Source organism: Haliotis rufescens, unplaced genomic scaffold, assembly GCF_023055435.1.
Source record: "Haliotis rufescens isolate VD_foot unplaced genomic scaffold, xgHalRufe1.0.p SCAF_43, whole genome shotgun sequence".
NCBI classification, from domain to species: Eukaryota; Metazoa; Mollusca; class Gastropoda; order Lepetellida; family Haliotidae; genus Haliotis; species Haliotis rufescens.
In genome coordinates this window covers 3,647,223-3,672,055 of record NW_025964146.1, presented here as the reverse complement: position 1 = coordinate 3,672,055, position 24,833 = coordinate 3,647,223, and the positions used below count along the sequence as shown (strand labels likewise).

The window sequence follows — 24,833 nt, the reverse complement described above, 5'->3', positions numbered from 1 at the left end:
GACTGGACTAAAATCCTATTGACGAGCGAACTGTGGATCATCGGGGAGGTAAATGCCTGACATTAAGGGGGAGTCAAAACGAAAAGCAAACGGACCGATCTCCTCAAACGGTAATACCAACCCACCACACATGTGTATGTCAGAATAACCAAATTTTCGTTTATTTATACCCAACTTTAATCAATAGGGTAAACACACGTGTATATAGTGTTCAAGGGTACATGTATATATTTGGAATATTGAAGAATCATCTATCTGACAGATTCTATTCTTAAGTTTATAATTCATGGCATTACTGGATTTGACTATTACGTTAATTAAGTAGGGAATAATATTTCATCATGAATTATTTAAATATTGAGACATAGAAGTTATATAATTATATATATTTATACTATTAATGTAGGCGTATCATGTGTGTATTTTCGTGAAGTTTCTCGTGCTATTAGATTGAAAGATTAAATGTCTTCGCTCAAATATGTTGGTGCGAATGCGGTTGAGGGATTATCAGGCGTATGTTCCTGCATTAAGTGTACTCTCTGGTTTGAGATATAATCCTGCATGCTCTTTCTACCAATATTTCAAAGAGCCTCATACGACTCTTGCTAAAAAGTTGTTGCTTTATGCAGAGATTTCGACTGGCCATGGAACGGGTTTTGTCGCTTTATTTGATTTATTTTGCAGTGGGCACATCCATTAATGTAGTATATAACATGATGTTACTTTTCATACATCGTGACAAATCTGAGTGGGGGCACGTGTTGCCCAGTCGTCTAAATCGCCGCGATTCGCTGTGCAGAGTTGCGTCCATGTGGCACGCCAGAAATCTATGATTGTGGCTTCGAATCATGTTTCTAGATTTGTCAGCACCATACCCGTGCTCGTGGGTTTCACCGAAGTGGTAAACGTGTGAGACCTGCATGACTTCGGGCTTTCCTCCCACATTGAGCTGACACGCCATGATATAACTGGAATACTGTTAAAAGCGGCGTTAAACCCAACTCACTCACTCACTCGTTCAAATCTGAGCCAGAACTGCAGCCAACTGGAAAATGTACCGCTCTTCAACTTAGACGACACTCTTTAATGGATAAAGACTTCTTTATTCTTTGTTACGGTGTTTCAGAGGTACTTCTTTACCCTCATCCAGGTGAATACAGTGAGACTGTTGAGTATATATATAAACATGCTGATAGTCACGAGGTAGGAGTAATGTACAAATATAACTGCATGATGAGAAGTCATTGAGAGAAGCCAGTGACGTACAGCGAGGGTGTAGTGATTGGGTTGGATGTAATAACAAAGTTCGGACTATGGTAACAATATCCCTGTGTGCACATGTGACGGGCATTCATCAAGGGAGGTCTCATTTAGAGTGTATTTAGCTGAAAATATACTGCATATTAATGACTCCTTGCTTCAGCCACATATGTTTTTCTCATGTAAAAGACAATTAAGTGAAATGGGCTTGCCTTTGTATGTTTTTGTGACGGGTGCCATCGGTGGGGCAGGATGAGCTTACCTTTTCGCGAACACCTGGTATCATTACTATTTGATAGTGATTCATAAACACATGCTCATGATACAGTTGGAAATTTACAACTGACTCTCCTTTATGCAGAGATTTTAATTGGATATGGAAAGGGTTTTGTCGCTTTATTTGATGACTGGATTGTCTGGTCCACACTCCATTGTTTACAGGCCGCCGTCGTGTGGCAGGAATAATGCTGGGTGCTACAATACTGTCATTTTTTATGAAACGTGTGTGAGGGCGGGTGCTTCCAGTGAAGCAGGATATGATTGCCCTTTTCTCGAACACCTGGTGTCATCACTGATTTTGCTTCATTCATATTATTTGTATCATTAGTTTGCCTTTTACACCCATTGCAACCTGTTTCGACTGACAGTTGAGATCGATGAATCTCTAACGCTGACCTAATAAATTGTGCAAACGGCGTTATGACATTACATCCTCTGGTATGAATATATATAACCATCTGTACAAAAATATCATTTATGAAGAGGCATTTTCTAATCAATGCATAAGTATTAAGCTGAAATGTGTATTTATGCATATCATGTTTCATTTAACAATTGAACGGACCAAATTCAGAGTGTCGTTTTAACATATATGTTTCATTGTCTGAATAAAGGATTGAATTTTGCAAGATTGCTTCACTTACCTGACATTCGTGCTATACACGTTCACGAAATATTTAAGTATTCCACCCGAACCATAAATGACCATGCACTAAAACAGTGGGAATTTCGGGTACGACAATACGTCCCCAGCAACCGATACTTGGCGTTAGAGGCGACTATATTTGACTTAAGAGGCGACTACGCTTGACGTAAGAGGCGACTATACGTGACGTAAGAGGCGACTATACGTGACGTAAGAGGCGACTATGCTTGACGTAAGAGGCGGCTATACTTGACGTAAGAGGCGGCTATACTTGACGTAAGAGGCGACTATACTTGACGTAAGAGGCGGCTATACTTGACGTAAGAGGCGGCTATACTTAACGCAAGAGGCGAATATACTTTTGACGTAAGAGGCGGCTATACTTGACGTAAGAGGCGGCTATACTTGACGTCAGAGGGGACTAAATGGATCGAGTGGTCAGGCCTGGTCTTCATATCGTCATGGATGGAAGCCCATGATGTAAATCACTGTATTGTCTGATCCTGGGTCGATAACTTACAGACTGCCATCCCCCTGATTGAATGTTGCCGAGTGTGGCGTTTAATAACAAACAAAGGCAAGTTGATGGTACACCTGCAGAAAAGACGGGAACATTTGGTTGAAGGCAAAATAGACAATCGGACACCATTTTCATCACTGATACGTCAAATATGGAAATGTTCTATCATAAAAGTTTTTGAAAGCTTTACTGAGGCCTCTATTGTCGTAACCTTGATAAAATAAAGGACAAAACCCTTTCATGTCCAACAGAAATCTCTGCATAAAGCAACAACTTTTTAGCAAGAGTCGTGTGGCGCTCTTTGAAATCTTGGTAGAAAGAGCATGCACGATTGTACCTCAAAACCTGTGTATATACCAAAGATTGGAGCTGCAGGAATATTGCTCGACACAAAGGGACTATTGGAAAGTCATCCCTCTTGTCATACAAGAGAGATCTATATATGAAACAGATGAGGCGGTCTCATTGGTCTCCTTTATTTATATTTCAGGTAATTGTAACTGATGAATACACTTGATATTACAAAAGTACAAGGCGACAAAGCTCATGTTACAAATAAGAAATATTTCTTTCACTGTTTTCAGGAGCACGATCTGTAACAAATAAAACTGACAAAACCTTTACCATAGTCATAATAAAAATCTGCTAAAAGCAGTAGTGATGACACCAGGTTTTCGCGAAAAGGTGATTGTATCCTTCCCCTCCGGTGGCACCTGTCACAAACACATGCAATGGCAGGTCAAGTGTTCATCTGAAAAAAAACTGGGAATATATGATGAGCCAATTGAGGTAATCGGACATCATTTGGGTCCAATTTGGAAATGTGCTCCACATGTCTACAAAAAGACCTTATGAAAGCCTTCATGATGCCTTGCATGTTGTAACCCTGAACAAACAATTGTCGAGCAAGAGTCATATGAGCATTTGGCCATTTGGCCATTTTTTATCACACTTAATCTTTATGCATATAATTAAATATGAAACAGATGAAAAGCGGTTTCACTGGTCTCTTTCATTCCCAGATCTGGTGGGGGTAAATCAGTGGAAGGTAATTAGATTATTCTGTTTCCTGATTGCTTGTAAGAAGTCAACCACAACATCTAGTATAACTGACCAGGCTTGTTTATTGATGAGCCAGTATGTGGTAAAAGCTGGAAAAAGAAAGGAGTGTGTGGTACAGTTAAGTCCTGCACACACTGAACTAGTACGCCATTACAAAGTAAAAGGTGTAACTACATATTTTCTCTCAATATATTGCAATTACAACTAACTGCGCAGCAATTTACTAATAGCCACCAACGACTGATATCGAGTGATGGGCTTATATACTCCATATAATCAAACCTGCAAAACCTTCGGACGTATATATTGTTTATACATGTTAACAAATGACTAGTCATACAGCAGTACCTAGCAAAATCAGAGTGAGAATCGCTACATGTTCAGCTGAGAAACAATCAGCATTAGTCTAACCCTAACAGGGCCTCTGGCAAGCCGAAGTGAAATGTATACTGATACTCATAAATTCAGTGTCTATATAACCAACTGACACATTGTCACTGACAAATATACATCATAATGGATTCTAAGAGGTAGAATTAAAGCTTACAATGTACTTACAACACAGTGCGTGCTACATAATTTGAGAGAAACTGTATTTTATTCTTCCCCGCCCTGAAGGCGGGGAAGTATACGGGAAACGTTAATTTTGTAGCATGTATGTCGACATGTTGGTTTATTTGAAATTTCAAGCCACGCATTTACGGAAACAAAACATACAAATCATGTGCGTGGAATTTTGATGCTATTCTTTTCCAGCAATAAGAGATGCTTCAAAATCGTCTTTATGTAGTTAATTGATACATCCGACCGTTTCTGGTCATTAGCTGACATTATTAAACCATTCATGTGTAATCCGATGTCCTTTTTTCCTCAAGGACTAATTTTCTGATTTTCACGGTGTATACAAAAGAAGAACTGTACTCCGGAGATCGTAAATAACAGCATATACTATAAAGTATGTTCTGAATATGCCTATTCATGAACAACGACGACATCTCAATTTAAATGTAATATGGCTGAAATCCACATTCGACATACCACACTTTTGATTGTTTGGATGCTTATGTTCACTGGAAATATTTGGAATAGTTATATTCCGAATTTTGAATTAACCCAGTCCCCCGTGTTTTTTTTTAATCAGTGCACCGCACACAGCCACATGTGACACGTTTGGTAGCAAAGTCAAAGCAAAATCGGAGTAGTGTGTCGGCGAATTTGCATCAAGGCTGTAGTATTTTTCAACCGTTTAATGGAATTCAATGTACAAGCCGTAGCTCTGGTCACTCATATATTTTGCGCCCCATGACTCAAATCTATTTGCGTCTGTACCGTGTTCCACTGACCTCGATAATCTGTTGGATGAAGGCACAGCTCTCTACAGTCACATAGTTAACACCGAAGGCTATGGGGGGTATTTAGGTCATAATCATCTCCCAGCAGCCACTGCCTCAAGCGATATTGTCTACATAACAGATCAGTTTTATGGCTCCGTCACAGGTGTTCCAAATATTGAAGCAAATTTCATAGGATCATTTCAACAATCAATATTGATATCCCCGTCATTTTTGGTAACTTTTAATGATGTCTCCATTTTTACGGATTTTGATTCGTATGCATTATTTGACTCTCATCAGCGGAATGGTTTGGGTCAGACTGATCCGAATGGAGCGGGTTTACTTCAGTTTAGTAGTATGGATGAATTGTTATGTTACATCTTAACAGTATATCAGGCGACTATGCTTGTCGTAAGAGGCGACAAACGGGATCGGATAGTCAGGCTTTGGTTGATGCATGGCATCGATCCCAATTGCGTGAATCGATGCTCATGATAATAAGCACTGGATTGTCTGGTCCAGACTCGATTATTTACAACCGCCGTCATATAGCTGGAATATTGCTGAGTGCACCGTTAAACGACAAACCAATCAATCATCATCATATGAACTCAAACCAGTCATTGTTACAAGTAAACCACATTCCACAACAGTTACTGACACTGGATAAAAAAAACAGTACATAGAAAAAAACCAAGTAACTCAACTCATCATGATCACAATTACTATTCTTTGAAAGAAAGAAATACAAAAAAGAAACTGACCAAAAAACGTGATACAAGAGACGAGGAATCTCCGTTATTGATCAGTCACGGTATTGAAATGTTCTCCAACTACGTGATAATATTTTGAGTATGTGCATCTGTGGTTGTGACAAAAAGACCTTATCTAGTATGACTTTTTTGCCATATGGAGCCCTTAGTATTTTCGTTTACATTATTATAACCAAATGCCAAATGTAAAAAGAATGTGATCTATTATTTGAGTATGTGCATCTGCCAATGTTGTTGGCAGTTTTGATACCATTTCCACATGTTTACATTTTTGCCAGAAATTGCTTCCATTTCCTTCGATCTACTTTTTAAATAAAGACCCAGGTTAGAATAGGTCTTCAGCAACCCATGCTTGCCGTAAGAGGCGACGAACAGGATTGGGTAGTCAGGCTCGCCGATTTGGTCGATGCATAACATCATATTCCAGTTGCATAGTTCGATGCTCTTGGTGCCAATCACTGGATAATCTGGTCCAGACTGGATTATTTACAGACCGCCGTCATATGGCTGGAATACTGCTGAGTGCGGCGTTAAACAAGAAACTACTTTTAAATAGACCTACCCTATGCAATTGTATAAACTCTATTGCCCATTACTCAAAATAAATTTAAAAAGATTTCCACAACAGCGTTGTGTTATTTGTTGTTAATATAATTATGCTCCTTCATGCCTTTCAGTAATATCATAATTATGCATTTTTGAGGCATCACATATGGCGGGGAACTTTGATGCTTTGCATCAATGTTTTCTTGTACGTTCTAAGGGCGCGTTCTTCGCTTGACCACATGTCGGAACATGGGGAGATAATACGCTTGGCTTAACTGCCTGCCGCTAAAACAGAAGACCTTCATAAAAGGGAGCTAACCATGCATCCCTTCAGATAAACAGCACATGGCTGCATTGGAACGATATTAGATCATCGCAATACCTGAGCACAAATTACGCGTCCTATGCATAATGAAAGAGACCAGTAAGCATGGAAGCACAAATGGTGTTAATGGTGATGCATTTTGTCATATATTCTTCTTTTTGCCACCGGCCCGACAGGATACGCTCCCCTTTTCACGAACCCCTGCATTCGTCACCACTCGCCCCTTTCCGTAACCTGCAAGAAGACTCGTCCCCCTATCGATGAATGATATGTGCGAAAATACGACAAACCAATCAGAATGCGCGTATGATTTCAAGTTCTTCGTCAAAGAATCCCTCAGAAATAATTTCTGTTTTTACATATGTCTTGCATCTAAAAATATACCCAAGACACAGTTAAATGTGTTCAATCATACTGTATAATTTCGCATGTCCTGATGTGCTTTTAATTGCATCTGAAATATAAATGATATATAGGGAAATATATGTGAACCATTGCGCAACGAGTTGACAATTGCTTTATGTATGCCCGTTTGCGCTAAGACGGAACCCGGTTGCAAAAATGGCCACGAGAGGGGCACAAGTCGCTATTCGGCTTGTCCCGGAATAACACGAGTTGGTCACGAATGGAACCCCTGGTATCATCACGATCTGATAGTGATGACAAAACTCATGTTTATGATATCGCCGTTCTATTTTACTTGAACTGGGTCAATGTTTCTGCTAGTGGACCGAATTCCCCGATTTTCAGAATAAGCTCAGTAGGAAGTTTGTTGGTTGGTTGGTTTGTTGTTTAATATTGCAGCTATGTGACGGAGGTCTGTAAATAATCGAGTCTTGACCAGACAATCCACTGATTGATATCATGAGCATCGATCCACGCAATTGACAGTAGGAAGTGTCAGTTATGCTAAGTGTCAGTTATGCTGAGTCAACTACAAAATAATAACAAACAAAAAACATATTCATAAGAAATCTCTGTTTAAGGAAGAGTCCTTAGTACGTTCACGACTGTATCATAAACATGTGTTTATGTGTCACTATTAAAGGGGAAGTGTACACGCAAAAATCACTTCCTTCTTATTTGAAACAAACACAATTTTAGAATGAGTTAAATCAACTTTTGAAAATATACACTGATATTTCTCACAGTGAAATTAGGAGGTTCACCATAAGCGTGAAAATGTTATGCAGTTATGATGCCTTCGTTTTCAGAGCTGAACAACCCTGAGTTATCCCCCTTATGTTATGACGTAATTGGTGCCAATATAACTGGGTCCCTGTCTAGTCTCATATATTCAGTACAGTTCATGGTGAGACGACATGGCATCCGATACGTGGTCTGATTCCGAAGAAGTTTCCTTGACCCATCAAGAAATCGTAAAACCATGCGCTTATGAACCGATACGAGCCAGTTTCGCGGTGTGGAAACGATCAACATGAAGTGGAAACAGGAGAAGACTATATAACCTGTTGTGTCACCCGACCCCGACTCGACATCTCTACAATCACCAGTGACACCGTGGTAAGAATAACACTTCAATGTGAGTATACCTAAATTACCTATAGGCCTATGCTCATTATTACAATTGGTCTCTTCATCCTGTCCCATCCTGTTAAAATCCGGCGTTAGGTCAGACCTTTTACAAAAATATTTCAAAACTAAAAACAAGGGAAATGTTAAAAATCTAATTAATTATTGAAAACAGTGGGTGTTGTATAATTGAGTGGACTCGATATATGTATTTTTTTGCAAAAAGCTCACTTACTGTCACTATCAATATTATAAATTTACTGGTGGTATAACAAAAAACCTATAGCAAATTAATATCTATAAGGAAAAGACCACACAAGATGAAGTAAAGTATGTAAAATTCTTATGTGCCCCTGAGGACAAAGACAATAAATTTAAACCTTGATCAACATGCTTTGATACACATGCGGTGATCTTACAATCTCAGTAGCTACATAACAGGACATGAATAGAATCGCTGTTACATCTTGGGGGGGTGGGGGGGTGGAGGGGGGGGGGGGGGGGGGGGGGAGTTAGCGTGGTGAGCTCGGCTAGCGAGCCCGATGCCTGTTCATGCACGAATAAGCGTATACCGCGCACTCTGAACAAGGGGAGTAAGTCTCATTAAATAAGATTAAGCTATGGACAAAGGGATGTAACTCTACCACTATCATCAAAATATGTTTGTTATTACAAAATACAACATATAAATTATTTAAGATACTATGATTAATACTTGTTGAAAATTAATAAAACATATTTGAAATTGAAAATTGTCTTTTTGAAATTCGGACCCCCTGACCTGACTTTTGGGGTAAAAAATCTGTAACAGTCACCCCCTGAAACTCTGTCCTAACTGACTGGAAACAATCACATGCAGATCTACCCCATAACCATGAAAACAACTAGCTTGATGTTTTTAATAGTTTTTATCTTTCATATATCATAGTATAACTCTGTTATAAATGTACTTCTAAATAATATAACCATTGTGGTGCTTATGATCAATTATGTTAATTAATTTATATAATATATCAAATACTATATTGTTATCCTGATGCAAACAAAAAGTTACAGGTTAGAGAGAGAGAGAGGGGGGGGGGGGGGGGGGGGGGGGGGGGAGAGGGGACATAAGTGTTCAAAACAAAAGCTTGTACATCCAGCCTTATAAGGCTTATGAGATACATTTAAGTACATGTGTATTCATTGTGAAATAATGATTTTAGAAAAAAAATAAAAATAAAAATTAATTACTAAATAAATAAATAACTTGATACATGAACCTCTGACTGCTACGGCTGGATCACCAATCACCTTGGCCTTCTTGAGGTCTCCCCCAGCCAGTACAGTATGTAGGCCTAATGCAATGAGTTCGTTTACACCATTGGACCAGTAAGAGACGAACCAGAGATCAAATTTGATATGAAAATATGCCCTGAAATCTTTGATGAAATTCTTTGCTTTATGAATGTAATACTATGGCCCTAAGTGGAAACAGATGTATATGTCCTAAAGGAATTACCTTAGAAACCCACCATCAAGGAATGGGTAAATCATAATTATAATTCTTTGGTATTGTTCTCTTCAGCAATCATCTGAAACGGTTTCAGACTAAAATGGTTTTGCATCTTCAATAAGTTCAGATTTATGAAATATGCAATTAATTTCTTATATGAGTGAATGAGTAGGGTTTTACGCCACTTTTAGCAATATTCCAGCAATATCACGGCGGGGGACACCAGAAATTGGCTTCACATATTGTACCCATGTTGGGAATGGAACCCGGGTCTTCGGCGTGACGAGCGAACGCTTTAACCACTAGGCTACCCGACCGCCATTTTTCATATGAACTCTTGAAATAAAGTTTAGAAAACATATAATATGATCTACTTTCATCAATTTATTTTATTATGCATTTGAAGATCTATGATGCAAAACAAACAAATCTGACAAGTAAAATAAATCTCCAATACCATAAATGTTTATTTGCGAGACAGTTATGTAAACGTATGTAACTTGTGAGGTTTGTCACGTATTGAATCAACCAAAAACGCAAATTAAGTTTTAATAAAGATTTATTCCCTCCCTTAAGTTAACTTTAAACCCCAATAACAACACTTAAATGAAACTAATTCCAAATTTACAAACACAACTAACTAAACTAGCTTAACTTATCCTATCCTACTACTGTTACGAATGTCCTACTACTAACAATACTAACACAACACTAATTCAAATGTTCTAATAATAACACAACTAATACACATTAATATCATGGATGTACATGTATACAAAAAACAACAAAGCCACTCTACTGTCACTTTCCCATCAGCTGTATGCATAAACTCAAGAATTTCTTATGTCATTGTTCAGTTCACAAGAGGATACTTCCTCGTAATAGAGAATGGTGATCTTCACACCCGGGCGATGTTTTCCCCATGGAGTAGTGGGTGCCTGTGTTACTTGGATGCCACGGCTGTGTTCATCCTATGATATCCACTGCAACGGAGATACTTCTCTCCTTACGTAGTGTCTGAGAACTTCTCTCCTTACGTAATGTTGGAGGTTCGTCTTTCCTCCTACGTACTATCGGAGGTTCGTCTTTCCTCCTACGTACTATCGAGGTTCGTCTTTCCTCCTACGTACTATCGGAGGTTCGTCTTTCCTCCTACGTACTATCGGAGGTTCGTCTTTCCTCCTACGTACTATCGGAGGTTTGTCTTTCCTTCGACGTACGTACTATCGGAGGTTCGTCTTTCCTCCTACGTACTATCGGAGGTTCGTCTTTCCTCCTACGTACTATCGGAGGTTCGTCTTTCCTCCTACGTACTATCGGAGGTTCGTCTTTCCTCCTACGTACTATCGAGGTTCGTCTTTCCTCCTACGTACTATCGGAGGTTCGTCTTTCCTTCGACGTACGTACTATCGGAGGTTCGTCTTTCCTTCTACGTACTATCGGAGGTTCGTCTTTCCTCTTACGTACTATCGGAGGTTCGTCTTTCCTCCTACGTACTATCGGAGGTTCGTCTTTCCTTCGACGTACGTACTATCGGAGGTTCGTCTTTCCTCTTACGTACTATCGGAGGTTCGTCTTTCCTTCTACGTACTATCGGAGGTTCGTCTTTCCTCCTACGTACTATCGGAGGTTCGTCTTTCCTCCTACGTACTATCGGAGGTTCGTCTTTCCTCCTACGTACTATCGGAGGTTCGTCTTTCCTCCTACGTACTATCGAGGTTCGTCTTTCCTCCTACGTACTATCGGAGGTTCGTCTTTCCTTCGACGTACGTACTATCGGAGGTTCGTCTTTCCTCCTACGTACTATCGGAGGTTCGTCTTTCCTCCTACGTACTATCGAGGTTCGTCTGTCCTCCTACGTACTATCGGAGGTTCGTCTTTCCTCCTACGTACTATCGGAGGTTCGTCTTTCCTCCTACGTACTATCGGAGGTTCGTCTTTCCTCCTACGTACTATCGAGGTTCGTCTTTCCTCCTACGTACTATCGGAGGTTCGTCTTTCCTTCGACGTACGTACTATCGGAGGTTCGTCTTTCCTTCTACGTACTATCGGAGGTTCGTCTTTCCTCTTACGTACTATCGGAGGTTCGTCTTTCCTCCTACGTACTATCGGAGGTTCGTCTTTCCTCTTACGTACTATCGGAGGTTCGTCTTTCCTTCTACGTACTATCGGAGGTTCGTCTTTCCTCCTACGTACTATCCGAGGTTCGTCTTTCCTCCTAAGTACTATCGGAGGTTCGTCTTTCCTCCTACGTACTTGATTTTAAGGATAACCGGCCTGTTCCGGGACACTACGATATAATATAAGCAACTATATCCAAGGTAATTTTAAAGACGTTAATCGCCGGAAATTGTTTTTAATTAAAGGTGTCAATTGTGTACCTCTTCACCTGAACTACGGTAATCCCCTCGTTCTTTGGTGCTGACTGTCTGGGATGAGCGAGAGGTACAATGTCAGTACCCGAGGGCCTTGGACCTATTACCGTAGTTCCTCCAACAAGCACAAGGAGTGATCTTCGTTTAACAGCTTTTATTCCAACTTTGTGTTGCCGGTCAACCCACTCTAATTGTCACTTAATTATGAGACTTCGGCCGCAAAGCTTCAGTCTCAATCAAAATGCTGGTGCCTAGGTTTGGTTTCTGGTTCGAAAGATCATGACAACAAGCTGAGAGCGGAGCACCAGTCCAGATGTAGTCTCCCCCAGCCGCAGCCGCTACCTAGCCGCTCTCTAACCGTTGTCTAGCCGTTCTCTCTTCGTTCTTAGCCGTTCTTCTATTTGGGGCTTTTGCCCCTTTTTAAACCGGCACCTACGTCACAGCTCTACTCATTTTTCCATCTATCATTGGTCAGCCACCTTTCCCCCCTACACTAGATCATTCTAACCCACTCTTATCTAATAACCAGCACCTTATTCGGACTTGCCATGATGTAGCTTCTCACCCTTTTGGAATTCGAACTATTCCCCCCAATACCATATATGTCTCAAGACCCTGACGTTTCCGTCCCTCTCATCTCTGTTCCACTTGTTTTTCATTAATGTATAGCCCTCGACCTCCTACCCTCACCCCTGGTTACTCGTGGCCAAGTATGCTCCCGTAGTCTTCAACTATCAGAGCTGCCCGTCTCCTACATATATATATCAATGTGTTATGTTTACATCTTACTGGTTTCAACTCCTCTTCTTGACCTTTATATACAATCACGTAGGTGTCCTAATGAATTGTTAATTACTTTAATTAGTTGTTAATTACTGTACTTTTATGCCTATAATAACTATAGTCACTTAGGTGGGATGGTTGGTTGGTTGTTTTTTGTTTAACGCCGCAATCAGCGATATTCCAGCTATATGACGGCGGTCTGTAAATAATCGAGTCTGGACCAAACAATCCTGTGATTGACATCATGAGCATCGATCCACACAATTGGGATGGATGACATGCATCAACCAAGTCAGAGAGCCTGACCACCCGATCCCGTTAGTCGCCTTTTACGACAAGCATAGTCACCTTTTACGGCAAACAAGGGCTGCTGAAGACCTATTCTACCCCGGAATCTTCACGGGGCGTCACTTAGGTATGTGTCAATACCTTAAAATACATACAACAAGGCATCAATACTCGGATTTACATTTTACTGAGTGGGACTCTTTATACTTTAATCATAGGTTGTTTTAGGTTGTTGTTGTTTTTACAGTGGCTTATCGTTATTACAATCAATATATACTACTCAAAAGAAGTTAAGGATCACCCGATTCTTTCATATTGGTAATGTTAATCTGTCATGGCATGAGAGATTAACTATTGTAATATGACAGAATCAGGTGATCCTTAACTTCTTTTGAGTAGTATATGTATGTAATTACATTTGAAATCAATGCATAACTTAAAACTCTATCCTCTAAAATACAATTCTATATGAAACAAATAAATATAAAAAAATTACGCCAACCAGAGTAGAAGTCTCCCACAACGTTAGTCCATGCCCTAAATGAACATACTGATTCTGGCTGACTGTACAAATTATTACCCTGCCCCGCTATTTAAACTGACCCCAAAGTCCAAGCTACCCCTGACCTCCCTGTTGTCAGTCCAATAACTCCCCAGCTATCAGCCGTACCCGGTCACGCTTCCCTGAACCTAACCTGTTCCCATAGTATTACCTGACAGTATCTAAAAACAACCCACCAAGCTTAATATACAAATTTAACTATACCAGAATACATCTATCTAAAGTACTAACATATAATTAATATATACAAGATTATATGTGATCTTGAAAACGGTATTAAATACATCAGCGATATTGAAACATGTCCACAATATTTCAAGAAGTTTTCAAACCAATAGTAATAAACACACCATGTCAACATGATAGAAAACTATAAAATGTTTTTGTTATTATTGAATTATTAACATGGTATAGAATTTATGCATATATTATCAATATAAGTTGCTTCTCATATATTCATCCCTCCAGATTGAATATCAAAAATACATATTTAAATGGAATGATATTTATGTAATGTTTTGTTTTGTGAGACTAATAAATGACACTTGTTTTTCATTTCAGAATCTATCTGCACCTCATTAACAAGAGGTTCACGTTTCAGATTTGCAGAAATAGTTGAAGAATCAGAAACAAGTTCTTCCATCTTGTGTTGTCGAGGTGATTCGTGAACGATTTCCATCTGATGTATGCACTGTTTTTCTCTATGCTCACTAATATAAACCTTTTTCATTGAAATCTTGTTTTATTGTCTCTGACAACAATCAACCTTCGATGTTCCTTTTCATAAGCTTCTGTAATACAGGGTGGCTAATGCTGGATGAGGGAGTTGTTGGCAAGGGCGAAGACCGGGGGAAAATAGCACAAGCACTGGCTAAATGCTTAGTGGCAACTTGTTTGTGCATTGGTTGACTATTGCAAAAGTACAGTTCTCTTGGTGTCAGAAGCCCTGTACCACACACACACACACACACACACACACACACACACACACACACACACACATTTTATGGCTTGTAGCTCTGCATGAAAATAAACACAATTTGCGCACAATGAAAACGGATCTCAACACCAAGAATTTCTTCTGCCACCAGTGAGGCAGGATACTTGTACTTTCACCTTTGATAGTGATTCATTAACACATGCTCATGATATTGTCAGAATCGTACAATCGACTGTTTTTGAAAGAGATTTCTTATGAATATGGAAAGGGTTTGGTCGCTTATATTTTCTTCCATATCATCATTGAGGGACCTGAAAAATAAAACTTTTTTTTATAAATTTGTCAAAATAACATGTACACTGACTAAGTAATTGTAAAAGTAGGTGGTAATAGTCATCAGCTGAGTAAGGCATGTCGTGCTTACTTTCGGCCTCACTGTGTGCCTGAATACACATGTCATCAGTTTACAATGCACTAATTGTATAAGAGCTAAACTTTTACATGTCATCTACACTATACTTTTTATGTCATCCACATTACATTTTTACATCAACAGACACTCATGTTACAATATAGAATATAATAGATATACAAAATAGGTCAATACAGAAATTCTTTGCATATTGTATTTACATTGTGTGATTATTTATTGTCAGAATATTATTTTGTACCTCATACTGTGAAGCACGGTGTCCCATGTTTCTGGCGTACACTCGACAGTGACTGTACACCATGACGTACCGAGACTCTTTTGGGTACCTGTACTTTCTGGGCATCAGTGTCTGGTATGACTTGCTTCGACATTACATATTTGAAAGATACAACATAGAAACATAGACACTTTTGTCATCTATTTCTCAACATCACAAAATTAAAAAAATAATAACTTGATTTATTTCATGTATCAATGTCTGTAAATTGCATCAAACATGAAATATAAGGACCAACAATTCGATATTCTAGGGTGGTGGGCGGGCTGGGATTTTGTATAGACACATGAAATTTTGTCACCTACAAACCAGCAAAAACAGATATATATATATATATTTTCTTTTTCTTTTTTTTCTTTTTTTAAATCATACGCCTAAAAAAAAATATAAGCCTTAATATAATAAAATTAAACAACATGTTGCAACACTGTATTTTTGTGGCTTTTTGCTTCAACAGTCTGAAGCATAATAACTTTACATGATTATTTAAAGATTACGAGCCATCCCCATCCCCCAGGATATCAATGAGTTTATATAATCTATTTTACTGTATCATTATGAAGTTTTTTAATGACCGATATGAGTTGATTTGTGTCAATTCCAGACGAGAATGGCTGTAAAACTAAAAAAAACTATGGAAATTACATAACACACAACTTACTCCACCAACATGAATTAGCTGTATACTGCAATGATCAGCTGATCACGGAGTATCGACATAACCATGCAGGAGGTGAACATGTGAACGAGACACAATCGCGGATATTCATCAACTGAAACTATGAACAAATATTACCATATTCCTCCTAAAACACATTTCTTAAATACTACTATGGTTAGATTTTATCTGTTTAATAACCATACAGCAAACTTACCTGAGTTACTTCAACTTTACAGAGTTTGTTTACAAAAACAGCCCAGTCAGGGTCTTGATGAGAGTGTTGTCCCTTTAGCCCGTTTCCATATAAGGATCGTACACCCGCTTCCGATCAGTTTCAGAACCAGCAGGTATTATCTCTCAAAAACGACAGCAACTCAGCCAATGTCAATATTCGCAACACAAATGAACGAATAAGCGCAATTTATGAAACGGACCCTTTCAACCATCATCGCGAATCTTACAGTACGTTATCCATGCATTGTTGTCTTGTCAGTCGCGATTTTGGAAAACAAAATAATTTTAGAGTAATTGTGTTTAGTGGTGTATTTTGAACAGCTGGAATCACACACCTGCACTGACACCACGTGAAACGGGTCTAATAAAGTTTTATGACGTCATTCCTTTATCAATTGGCACCAATGACGTCATATTGCAAGGGGCATAAGCCATGGTATGTTTGTTATTGAAATAGAACTCTGGTAAATGTGAAACATATGAACCGATTTGATTAATAAAATAAATTATATACTTGTGATATTTATATTGTCTGGGCTATAAAACTACTAGGTAAATACTTTTCATGATGAAAAAGTTCAACAAAATAGTTTTATTTTCGTGTGAAATTGCCCTTTAAATAGTAATGATTACATCAAAATAAATAAATTATTTCTTAAAAAGTTGTTTTTTAATGCAGATTTGGTAGTATTGTTGAAATGTACTTATAACTTGCGATATACGATTATATATCATCCCCAGTTCTAGGCCTATTTTTTTTATTAATTTTGGTCAAATCAGCCATATTTCATCGTCGTTTGTAATTGATCGTTTCATTACTCAAAGTCTTTTTTCTAATTTAAAACATTTTTCACTTACACATTGAGCAAAGTCTGTTTTACAGTGAGAAGTATGAAAACAGAGGATACAAGTTCCATTCGAGTTCCAATGGAGGAGAGAACTAAGGAAGAGAGACGTGGAGACAAATCTGATGACCTGTGCTACAGAGACTCTCACCACCAGAGGGCTACATGGAGTTCACGTCTTGAGTACATCCTCTCCCTTGTCGGGTGTTGTGTAGGATTCGGTAACCTGTGGAGGTTCCCGTACGTCTGCAATAGAAATGGAGCAGGTATATATAATAATACAGACATTAATACTGGCTCACTTTCCACCTTCAGTGATTAAGCGCAGTTTGTGGATTTGATAGATTGGTTGGTCAGACTGGGACTTTGTTGATAGCGTTCCCTGCACACATCGTTGATCATGTTTTTAGACCATAATGCGTCATCATATATTTGTATATGATCAAGAATGCACACTTTCATTGGAAATGCCTTGTCGCAATAACAAAACAATCCGCAATTTAAGCTTCCTTTCGATGTACAAAAGTGCCTTCATTCACATCGTGGATGCTGTGATGCAGACATTTGGTGACTAAACTAATCCACAGGTGCCTTCTTGCTGCCGTTTCTACTCTGCCTTCTAATCATTGGGTTCCCAATGTTCTTCCTGGAGGCTTCGCTGTCTCAGTTCTCGGGAAGGGCAACTCCGCGTGTATGGAGTTTCTGTCCTATGTTCAAAGGTTGGTGAAATGTAATGTCAGGGACATATTCGTTGCCCCAAAAAATCGAAACCTGGAATCATGGGAGGTCAAACCAGATATCTTCCTGAATTTTAAAAAGGCGCGTCTCAAAGACACAAAGCCTAACGACACTTTGCAGTCTAATGTAACCCTTTCCAATACGAAGCAGACCATATCTGGTTATATTCTTGAGATCTTATTCATTTCGCAAATTAGCAGTAAATCCATACATGACACATTTGGAACTAGCATTCATTCGATATCCTTCAGTAGTTGGAAACAGAGCTTTTGTCCGCCAGTGGATATTAGGAGCAACAACCATTAAGGGATCAAGGTGACCCTAGCTTGTCCACAATCAAAGAAATCAGGTGAGGTGAGGTGAAATGAGGTTTAACGTCGCGTCCAAGATTATTGCACTTATATAGCGACGTGCATGTACGTGTGTGTGTTTGTGTGGCTGTTTGTACTAGTCCGGACTGATGCCGATTTATAGTGCTAGCTCACTGAGATACCATGCCTCAGTTTAACATGAATACCCCACTCAGACACAGTATACTGACTCCGAGCCGACCAGTCCTTGTTTTAGCCCCTCAATGCCGAGCGCCAGACAGGGTAACAACAAGTACCATCTTTTAACGGTTTTTTGGTATGACGCGGTCGGGGTCCAACCCCGGACCTTCCGCTCTCCGGGCGGACGCTCTACCACTAGACCACGGAGGCGGTCCAAAGAAATCAGTGATTTCACGTTCATTACAAGATGCATCGTGTTCCAAAATGAAATTCTTAACTTAATGTTTGTACCGCTAAATGCTAAATGTGTGAAGTATTGTAACAAGGCATTAACGTTTTAATGCTTCTGAGTATATTTAAGTTATATTCCACGTTCTTTTTCGCCCTGGGATGAAAGATGCAAAAAGTGCGAAACAAAAAAGTCAAAATAGGGAATTGCATTATACATCTTTTTGGTCATAAATATAAGACGTCAACGCCAGAGAACATGCAGTCACAATTATACCCTGAAACATATTCCATTTGGTGTAAAAGGCAAAATAGCAATGACAATAATATGAATGGACCGTTCAGACTCTATTGCATACGAGGCTAAGGGGTCTGTCACCATGACCTGTTCATGCCACACCGTCTTCTTAAATGAATACCCCACTCTACGCCACATAATAAAAGTGTGACAAATACAATTTGGCTGACTGTTGTGTTTATTGCCTCCAAGAAAATATACATACATTTTGCCTAAAGCTCAGTCAAGTTCTTCTGAACCATTTGTCATTCAAACAGGAGTTGGTGTTGGTGCCTTGGTGATGCATGTTATCTGCATCTCTTCCTACAACATCCTCCTGGCCTGGCCCATCTACTACATGGTGAAGTCCTGCTCCAGCGTCCTACCCTGGACAACTTGTGGCAACAGCTGGAACACCGACCTGTGTGTGGAAGACTTGAGGAACGCCACCTACATCAACATCACTTCGACAACTCTGGATGATAACATGACTGCTACTGTCAAACAGCGTTGGGAAAATGTCACTCTAGCTCACACAGCGGCCGAGGAATTTTGGCAGTAAGTTTATCCCTGGGGACACAGTTAGAGTGGGTGAGTGAGTATGATTTAACGCCACTTTTAACATTATTCCAGTTATATCACGGCGTGTCGGCTTAATATGGAAGGAAAGCCCGAAGTGATGCAGGGTCTCAGACGTTTACCACTTCGGTGAAATCCACGAGCACGGGTATGGTGCTGACAAACCTAAAGTACTCATGGAAATGAAAAAAACCTGTTTTGCTGGATTTAATAATCGACACAAAGCATTACGTAGATGTAACTGCGAAATAACAAAACAACTGGAAAAGTACTAGTCTGGATTTGCTAGTTTTATCTCAGTGCTCAAAACAAAATGTACTTTACAGGAGGTAATTTGTAGGCACTTTCAACATTCAAAAATAAAACTAAGTCCAAATTGACATGGCAGAAACAGGCTATAGGCATTATGCAAATTAGCAATCAAAACAACAATAAAAATAACAGCTATGTTTATGTACATAATAATAATGACATGTAAGTTGTTGTTTGAGAAGGGAATATGTTACTTTTACGTTCTGATATTTTGACGATGATTCACTATCCCACAATGCCACTCACAAATCACTAACCACTGACAAATCACATGCACGTTGGTTTCAAGCACCTGTTTTCACCTGTCGTCAAGGTGTCATAGGTCATTGACATTCACCTTGATCTTCTAACACCTGGTTGTGCTCAGTTTCACAATAGTCTGTTTTGTTCATGTTTTTACACACTTTTACATAAAAACCTTTGATACGCTGTATATGTGCCAAGGCCCAATTAGTACTAATTGAGTTGTTTGAATATTTATAAATTTTGTATATTAACTGCATTTATTTAAAATTTGAGATCGAATTCCTCGGGCCCAACCTTGATGATTTACGGGTCGCCGTGATAGGGATGCGAATTCGTTGACTGCAGTGTGAAACAAAAATGTAAAATTACAATCATGTATTATGCTTTCTATTAATCATAATAACGCTCAAATAGGAGATAAGCCTACTGTGTTGTTTTACATTTTAGGTTGTGCAACGAAATTAGATACCTGTAATATTTTTATTTCCATTCTACAATGACGACAAAAGCGCTTTGAAAAAGGCACTCTCTTGGAACGCATATCTAAACTTCGGCAAACAGGCCAACAGAACCACCCTGAAAATGCCATTTTAGCAGAAGATGAGTCAGCATTTTAGCCAGGAGTGAGTCTGAGCGACTGCTAGATTTTGTGACCGATGATTGTGCTCAGGCCTATCGAGGCATGACCTATCCAGTGACATCTTACCGCCAGCATAGGCTGCTGGGGACCTGGAATCCCCATGGGAGCATGTGTTGATCTGTCAAGCTCAAACGGTGATCCTAGGTGTTCATGTTAGTCTTGCTGTTCCTACTGTTCTTGCAGGTACAACGTGCTGAGTGTGTCCCGTGGTTTAGAGGAGGTCGGCTCTGTCCAGGGCCACATAGTAGCTTGTCTCTTTGCTTCCTACGTCATCATATTTCTGTGTATGATTCGTGGGGTCAAGTCAGTGGGCAAGGTAAAAACGTGTTAAAATGTTATGAATAATAATGATGCAGAAAATGCTGAAGAGGGACAAGCTCGATGCATACTTGTCATCGTCAATAGATCAGGGTGCATTTGCAATAATATTTTCCAACTACACGAGAAAAGCAAAATCTAATGCTTGTTATGACTTATGTTCTAAACATCAGATTTTTGTTAACTGTTATTTTCTGCAGGCTGTGTACGTGACGGCAGGATTGCCGTATGTTCTCCTGATCATCATCTTCATCAGCACGGTGATGCAACCGGGAGCTGGGTCTGGCCTGTTATACTACGTCACACCGGACTTCCGGAAACTACTGGACGTGCAGGTGCGTGGCTGCTGTAAGAGATTCCCATGGACAGAGCTTTCTAGTAGAAATCCTGGACGTAAAGCTTTATGTAAGATCTTGGGGGGAAGGTCTTTGTCGTTGCTTCCTTGGGGTAGAACTTTGTATTGCAAACCTTGGGGTAGCTCTTTGTAATAGAATCCCGGGGCCTAGAGCTTTGTAATAGAAATGTGGGACAAGAGCTTTGTGATAGAATCGAGGGGGAATATGTTTGTAGTAGAATCCCGAGGGTAGTTTTTGTAGAATAATCATCCTGCTTTTTACAGCACCCTGTTTGTGAGAGCATGCATCTTTGACATGGTCGACGTTCGGATCGGTAACGTTGCTCACACTATCAACCAATTGTTTGTCAGGTCCATGATTGATTGTATATAAACCGCCTTGTTTTTGCTGGAAAATCGCCGACTAAGACATAAACAAATTTTCATTTGAGTTTTTATGCCATCATATATTATTCTCATTCATTTATTCACACTATGTTAAGCTTCTAACATTGAAGACAGCAGAGTAAGTCAAAGGATATGATTGATCAGTTATCATTATTATTATTATTATCATTATTATTATTATTATGGCAAGGTGTGGCTTGAGGCGTTTCTACAAGTGATGTATTCTCTGGGGCTAGGCTGGGGGACTATTGGCATGGCTTCCAGCTACAACAAGTTCCACGAGCCGTGTCTCAAGTGAGTCATGATTGTGGAGACATGAGCTCCTATCTTCAGAGGAAGATACCCAATCATTCAATTTACATAACGTTAGCAAGATTAATATGTGTACACCATGCCCATTCCCAGGCCTTTATTATTCAACATCTTCTCTGGACCATATGTTTAGTGCTATCGTTGTCTTGAAAACAATGTACAATTCTTGCGTTGTAGGTATTTGCATGTTCAAAATGGCATGTATGTAAATACAAGCGACAAAACCCTCTCCATGTTCATAAGATATCCCTGCCAAATTGATTTGACGAAATTAGGGAAAGTTGACTTTTAGAATGATGAATATAAAACGTCAATGCAAGAAAACAGCCAGTCTTGACTGTCCACCAAAACAGATTCCATTGTGCATAAAAGGCAAAACAGCACTGAAAACCACATGAAGTCATCCTCTCCTGTCATTGTCTCCTGGAGAGTGTTTTGTCACTCTATACTCTTTATGCATACATCTAAATATAAAACAGATGAGGCAGTTTCAACTATCACCTTTATTTCTAGTTCAGGTGGGTGAATCTGTGGAAGGGAATTGGCTATTATTTAACGATATCAGATCATCGATATACCTGACGGCTAAGTAAAGTTTCTTGACCAAATTCCCTTGTTTTGATTTTGCTAATCCGAGCAAAAATTCGTGGAAGTAAAGTCCATTCTACGATTTACTCTATGTCATGTGTTTATTAATTACAATCAAACAGTGACGATATCAGGTGTTCACGAATCGGTGAGCATGCCCTGCACACCAAGGTACATACAGGTAGAATAGGACATGTTTAAACTCCCTTTTTTTGCAAAAACATGGTCTCATCATTGATTTTCAGTTATCTATTCATATAATGTTCATCACTATTTTGCCTTTTGTGCACAATGGAATCTGTTTCCCCAGATAATCAAGACAGTGTTCTCTGGAGTTGACGTTTTGCATTCAACAAGATATTCCGATTCTGACTTTATAGATAGTGTATGTTCATACTTATATGTAAATAAAATCGACAAAACTCTTTACAGAATCATAAACAACAGAAACCCCACTGTACAATTTAGCCTATATAAATAGGATGTTTTTATGAATCACTATCAAATAGTGATGACACCAGGTGTTAACAGATCACATCAGTGGCACCAAAGACGTGAAATGTGTTCAGAAGAGTGCAGGGTACTTCAAGTCTGCGATGTGACAGATTTGGCGGAAGGGAAAGGAGTCAAAACGATCTGAAACAAATCTGAAAGAAGGATTTTCAGCTTTTAGCCCATTACGATGTAGTCAGTTTCCTCTGTGAACCTTATTTAAACCTCTTAGATGCACCCAGTGTTTGCTTATGATAGAAACAGTACGCATATGTAAGACAGAGCTCTCTTGCAATGGTATTATCAGCAACATCCCCTCCACCATATGAGGCTGACATAACGGTTCATACATATGACTATGATGTCACGTGCATGTATGATCATGGTATGCAACACTTCATTTGATTCCGTCGTATTCAACTTTTTATATCTTAGTTTTATTCAGGGTTAAGTGTAACCAAGAGTAACCAAGGTCACCAAGATGATGAAAATGTAACAGAAGATTGCATACATGAATTATTGTCGACTGAATTATTTCTGACAGAGACGCCATTATGGTGAGTACAATATCAGAAACTACAAGTATCTTTGCTGGCCTAGTGACGTTTGGTATCCTTGGAGTGATGTCAGAAAAGACTGGCGTCCATATTTCGGGCGTAATTTCCAGCGGTGAGTATGGTGCTTCCTTCATTTGTTTCTCAGTGAGACGCCTCACTCCCAGATCTAAAATGCAGGAGTAGGGTGATCTTATGATAATATTCAATCTCTGATATTATGTGGAGATATTTTTAAGTACTGGAATACTGTTAAATGCATAAAACCTATGTACTCAAGAGAAAAGGTTTACATAATACTATATATCTTTCGGGATGAAGGACCAGGGCTAGGTTTCGTCGCCTACCCAGAAGCTCTGGCACAACTTCCGGTGCCGCAGTTGTGGTCCTTCCTGTTCTTCCTGATGCTCCTGGCTGTCGGCCTGGATTCACAGGTAGGCGGCCTCTGTTTGCATTGAGGTATTTCACATTGATTCTTAAAGGAGCTAGCGTGTTGACAGTTTTGCACCAACAGTCATACATGAACGACAAAATTATTTCCGGAAAAGTCCGAGTCCATAGTATCATTGTCATAGGTACATTAATTAATACATAAAAATAGGAATTTGCATCGAACATCATCTTGGTCTCATGCGTTAACTTTGTGTATCATGAGAGAAGGTCATCACGCACATACAAGTAAGGGTATTTTAGCCAAGCAATTAACATCCACCGGAAGGGAAGAATACAGATGTTCAGATTAATGGTATTATGTTTGATTTCATTGAACTACTTGTGAAGGAGATCTTTGGCGTACACTCCTTTATTTAGTTGATTTAGTGCTTAAAGCGTGTATAAATAGACCCAATTACTTCTTTTACATGAGACACAATAGGATCGCATTTTGTCTTGATCCTATTTCCTCATAAAAGAGATTTAAAAAGTTATATGAATGTACACTGTTTCCTTTTAGTTTATGAACGTGGAGGTCATTTCCACAGCCATTGTCGACAAATATCCGAATGTTCTGTCACGAAAGCGTTGCCTAGTAACAGCCGGTATATGTGTGGTGTGCTTTTTAGCCGGAATCTTACTCTGCACCCAGGTAAGTTATTTATATGGCCCTTGCCTTATGTCTAGTTCCAAGTGTAACAGCTATTCTGTGA

At 39.3% G+C, this 24,833-nt stretch overlaps 1 protein-coding gene across 1 annotated transcript; it reads left to right on the top strand.

Annotated features, from left to right (window-relative positions):
• LOC124151175 (sodium- and chloride-dependent creatine transporter 1-like) lies at nt 1-23,244 on the top strand. Its single transcript, XM_048382995.1, has 7 exons — nt 1-110; nt 17,210-17,437; nt 17,759-17,890; nt 19,184-19,463; nt 20,866-20,998; nt 21,201-21,335; nt 23,164-23,244. The coding sequence occupies exons 1-7, from the start codon at nt 53-55 to the stop codon at nt 23,242-23,244; spliced, it is 1,047 nt and encodes a 348-aa protein (XP_048238952.1). The 5' UTR covers nt 1-52.
• Nucleotides 23,245-24,833: the final 1,589 nt, after the last annotated feature.

Coding starts and splice junctions, on each gene's coding strand:
- LOC124151175 (XM_048382995.1), top strand. CDS start 53: ATGCCTGACATTAAGGGGGAGTCAAAACGAAAAGCAAACGGACCGATC. Junction 17,438..17,758: donor CTGCAATAGAAATGGAGCAG/GTATATATAATA, acceptor ACTAATCCACAG/GTGCCTTCTTGCTGCCGTTT. Junction 21,336..23,163: donor GGAAACTACTGGACGTGCAG/GTGCGTGGCTGC, acceptor TGATGACACCAG/GTGTTAACAGATCACATCAG.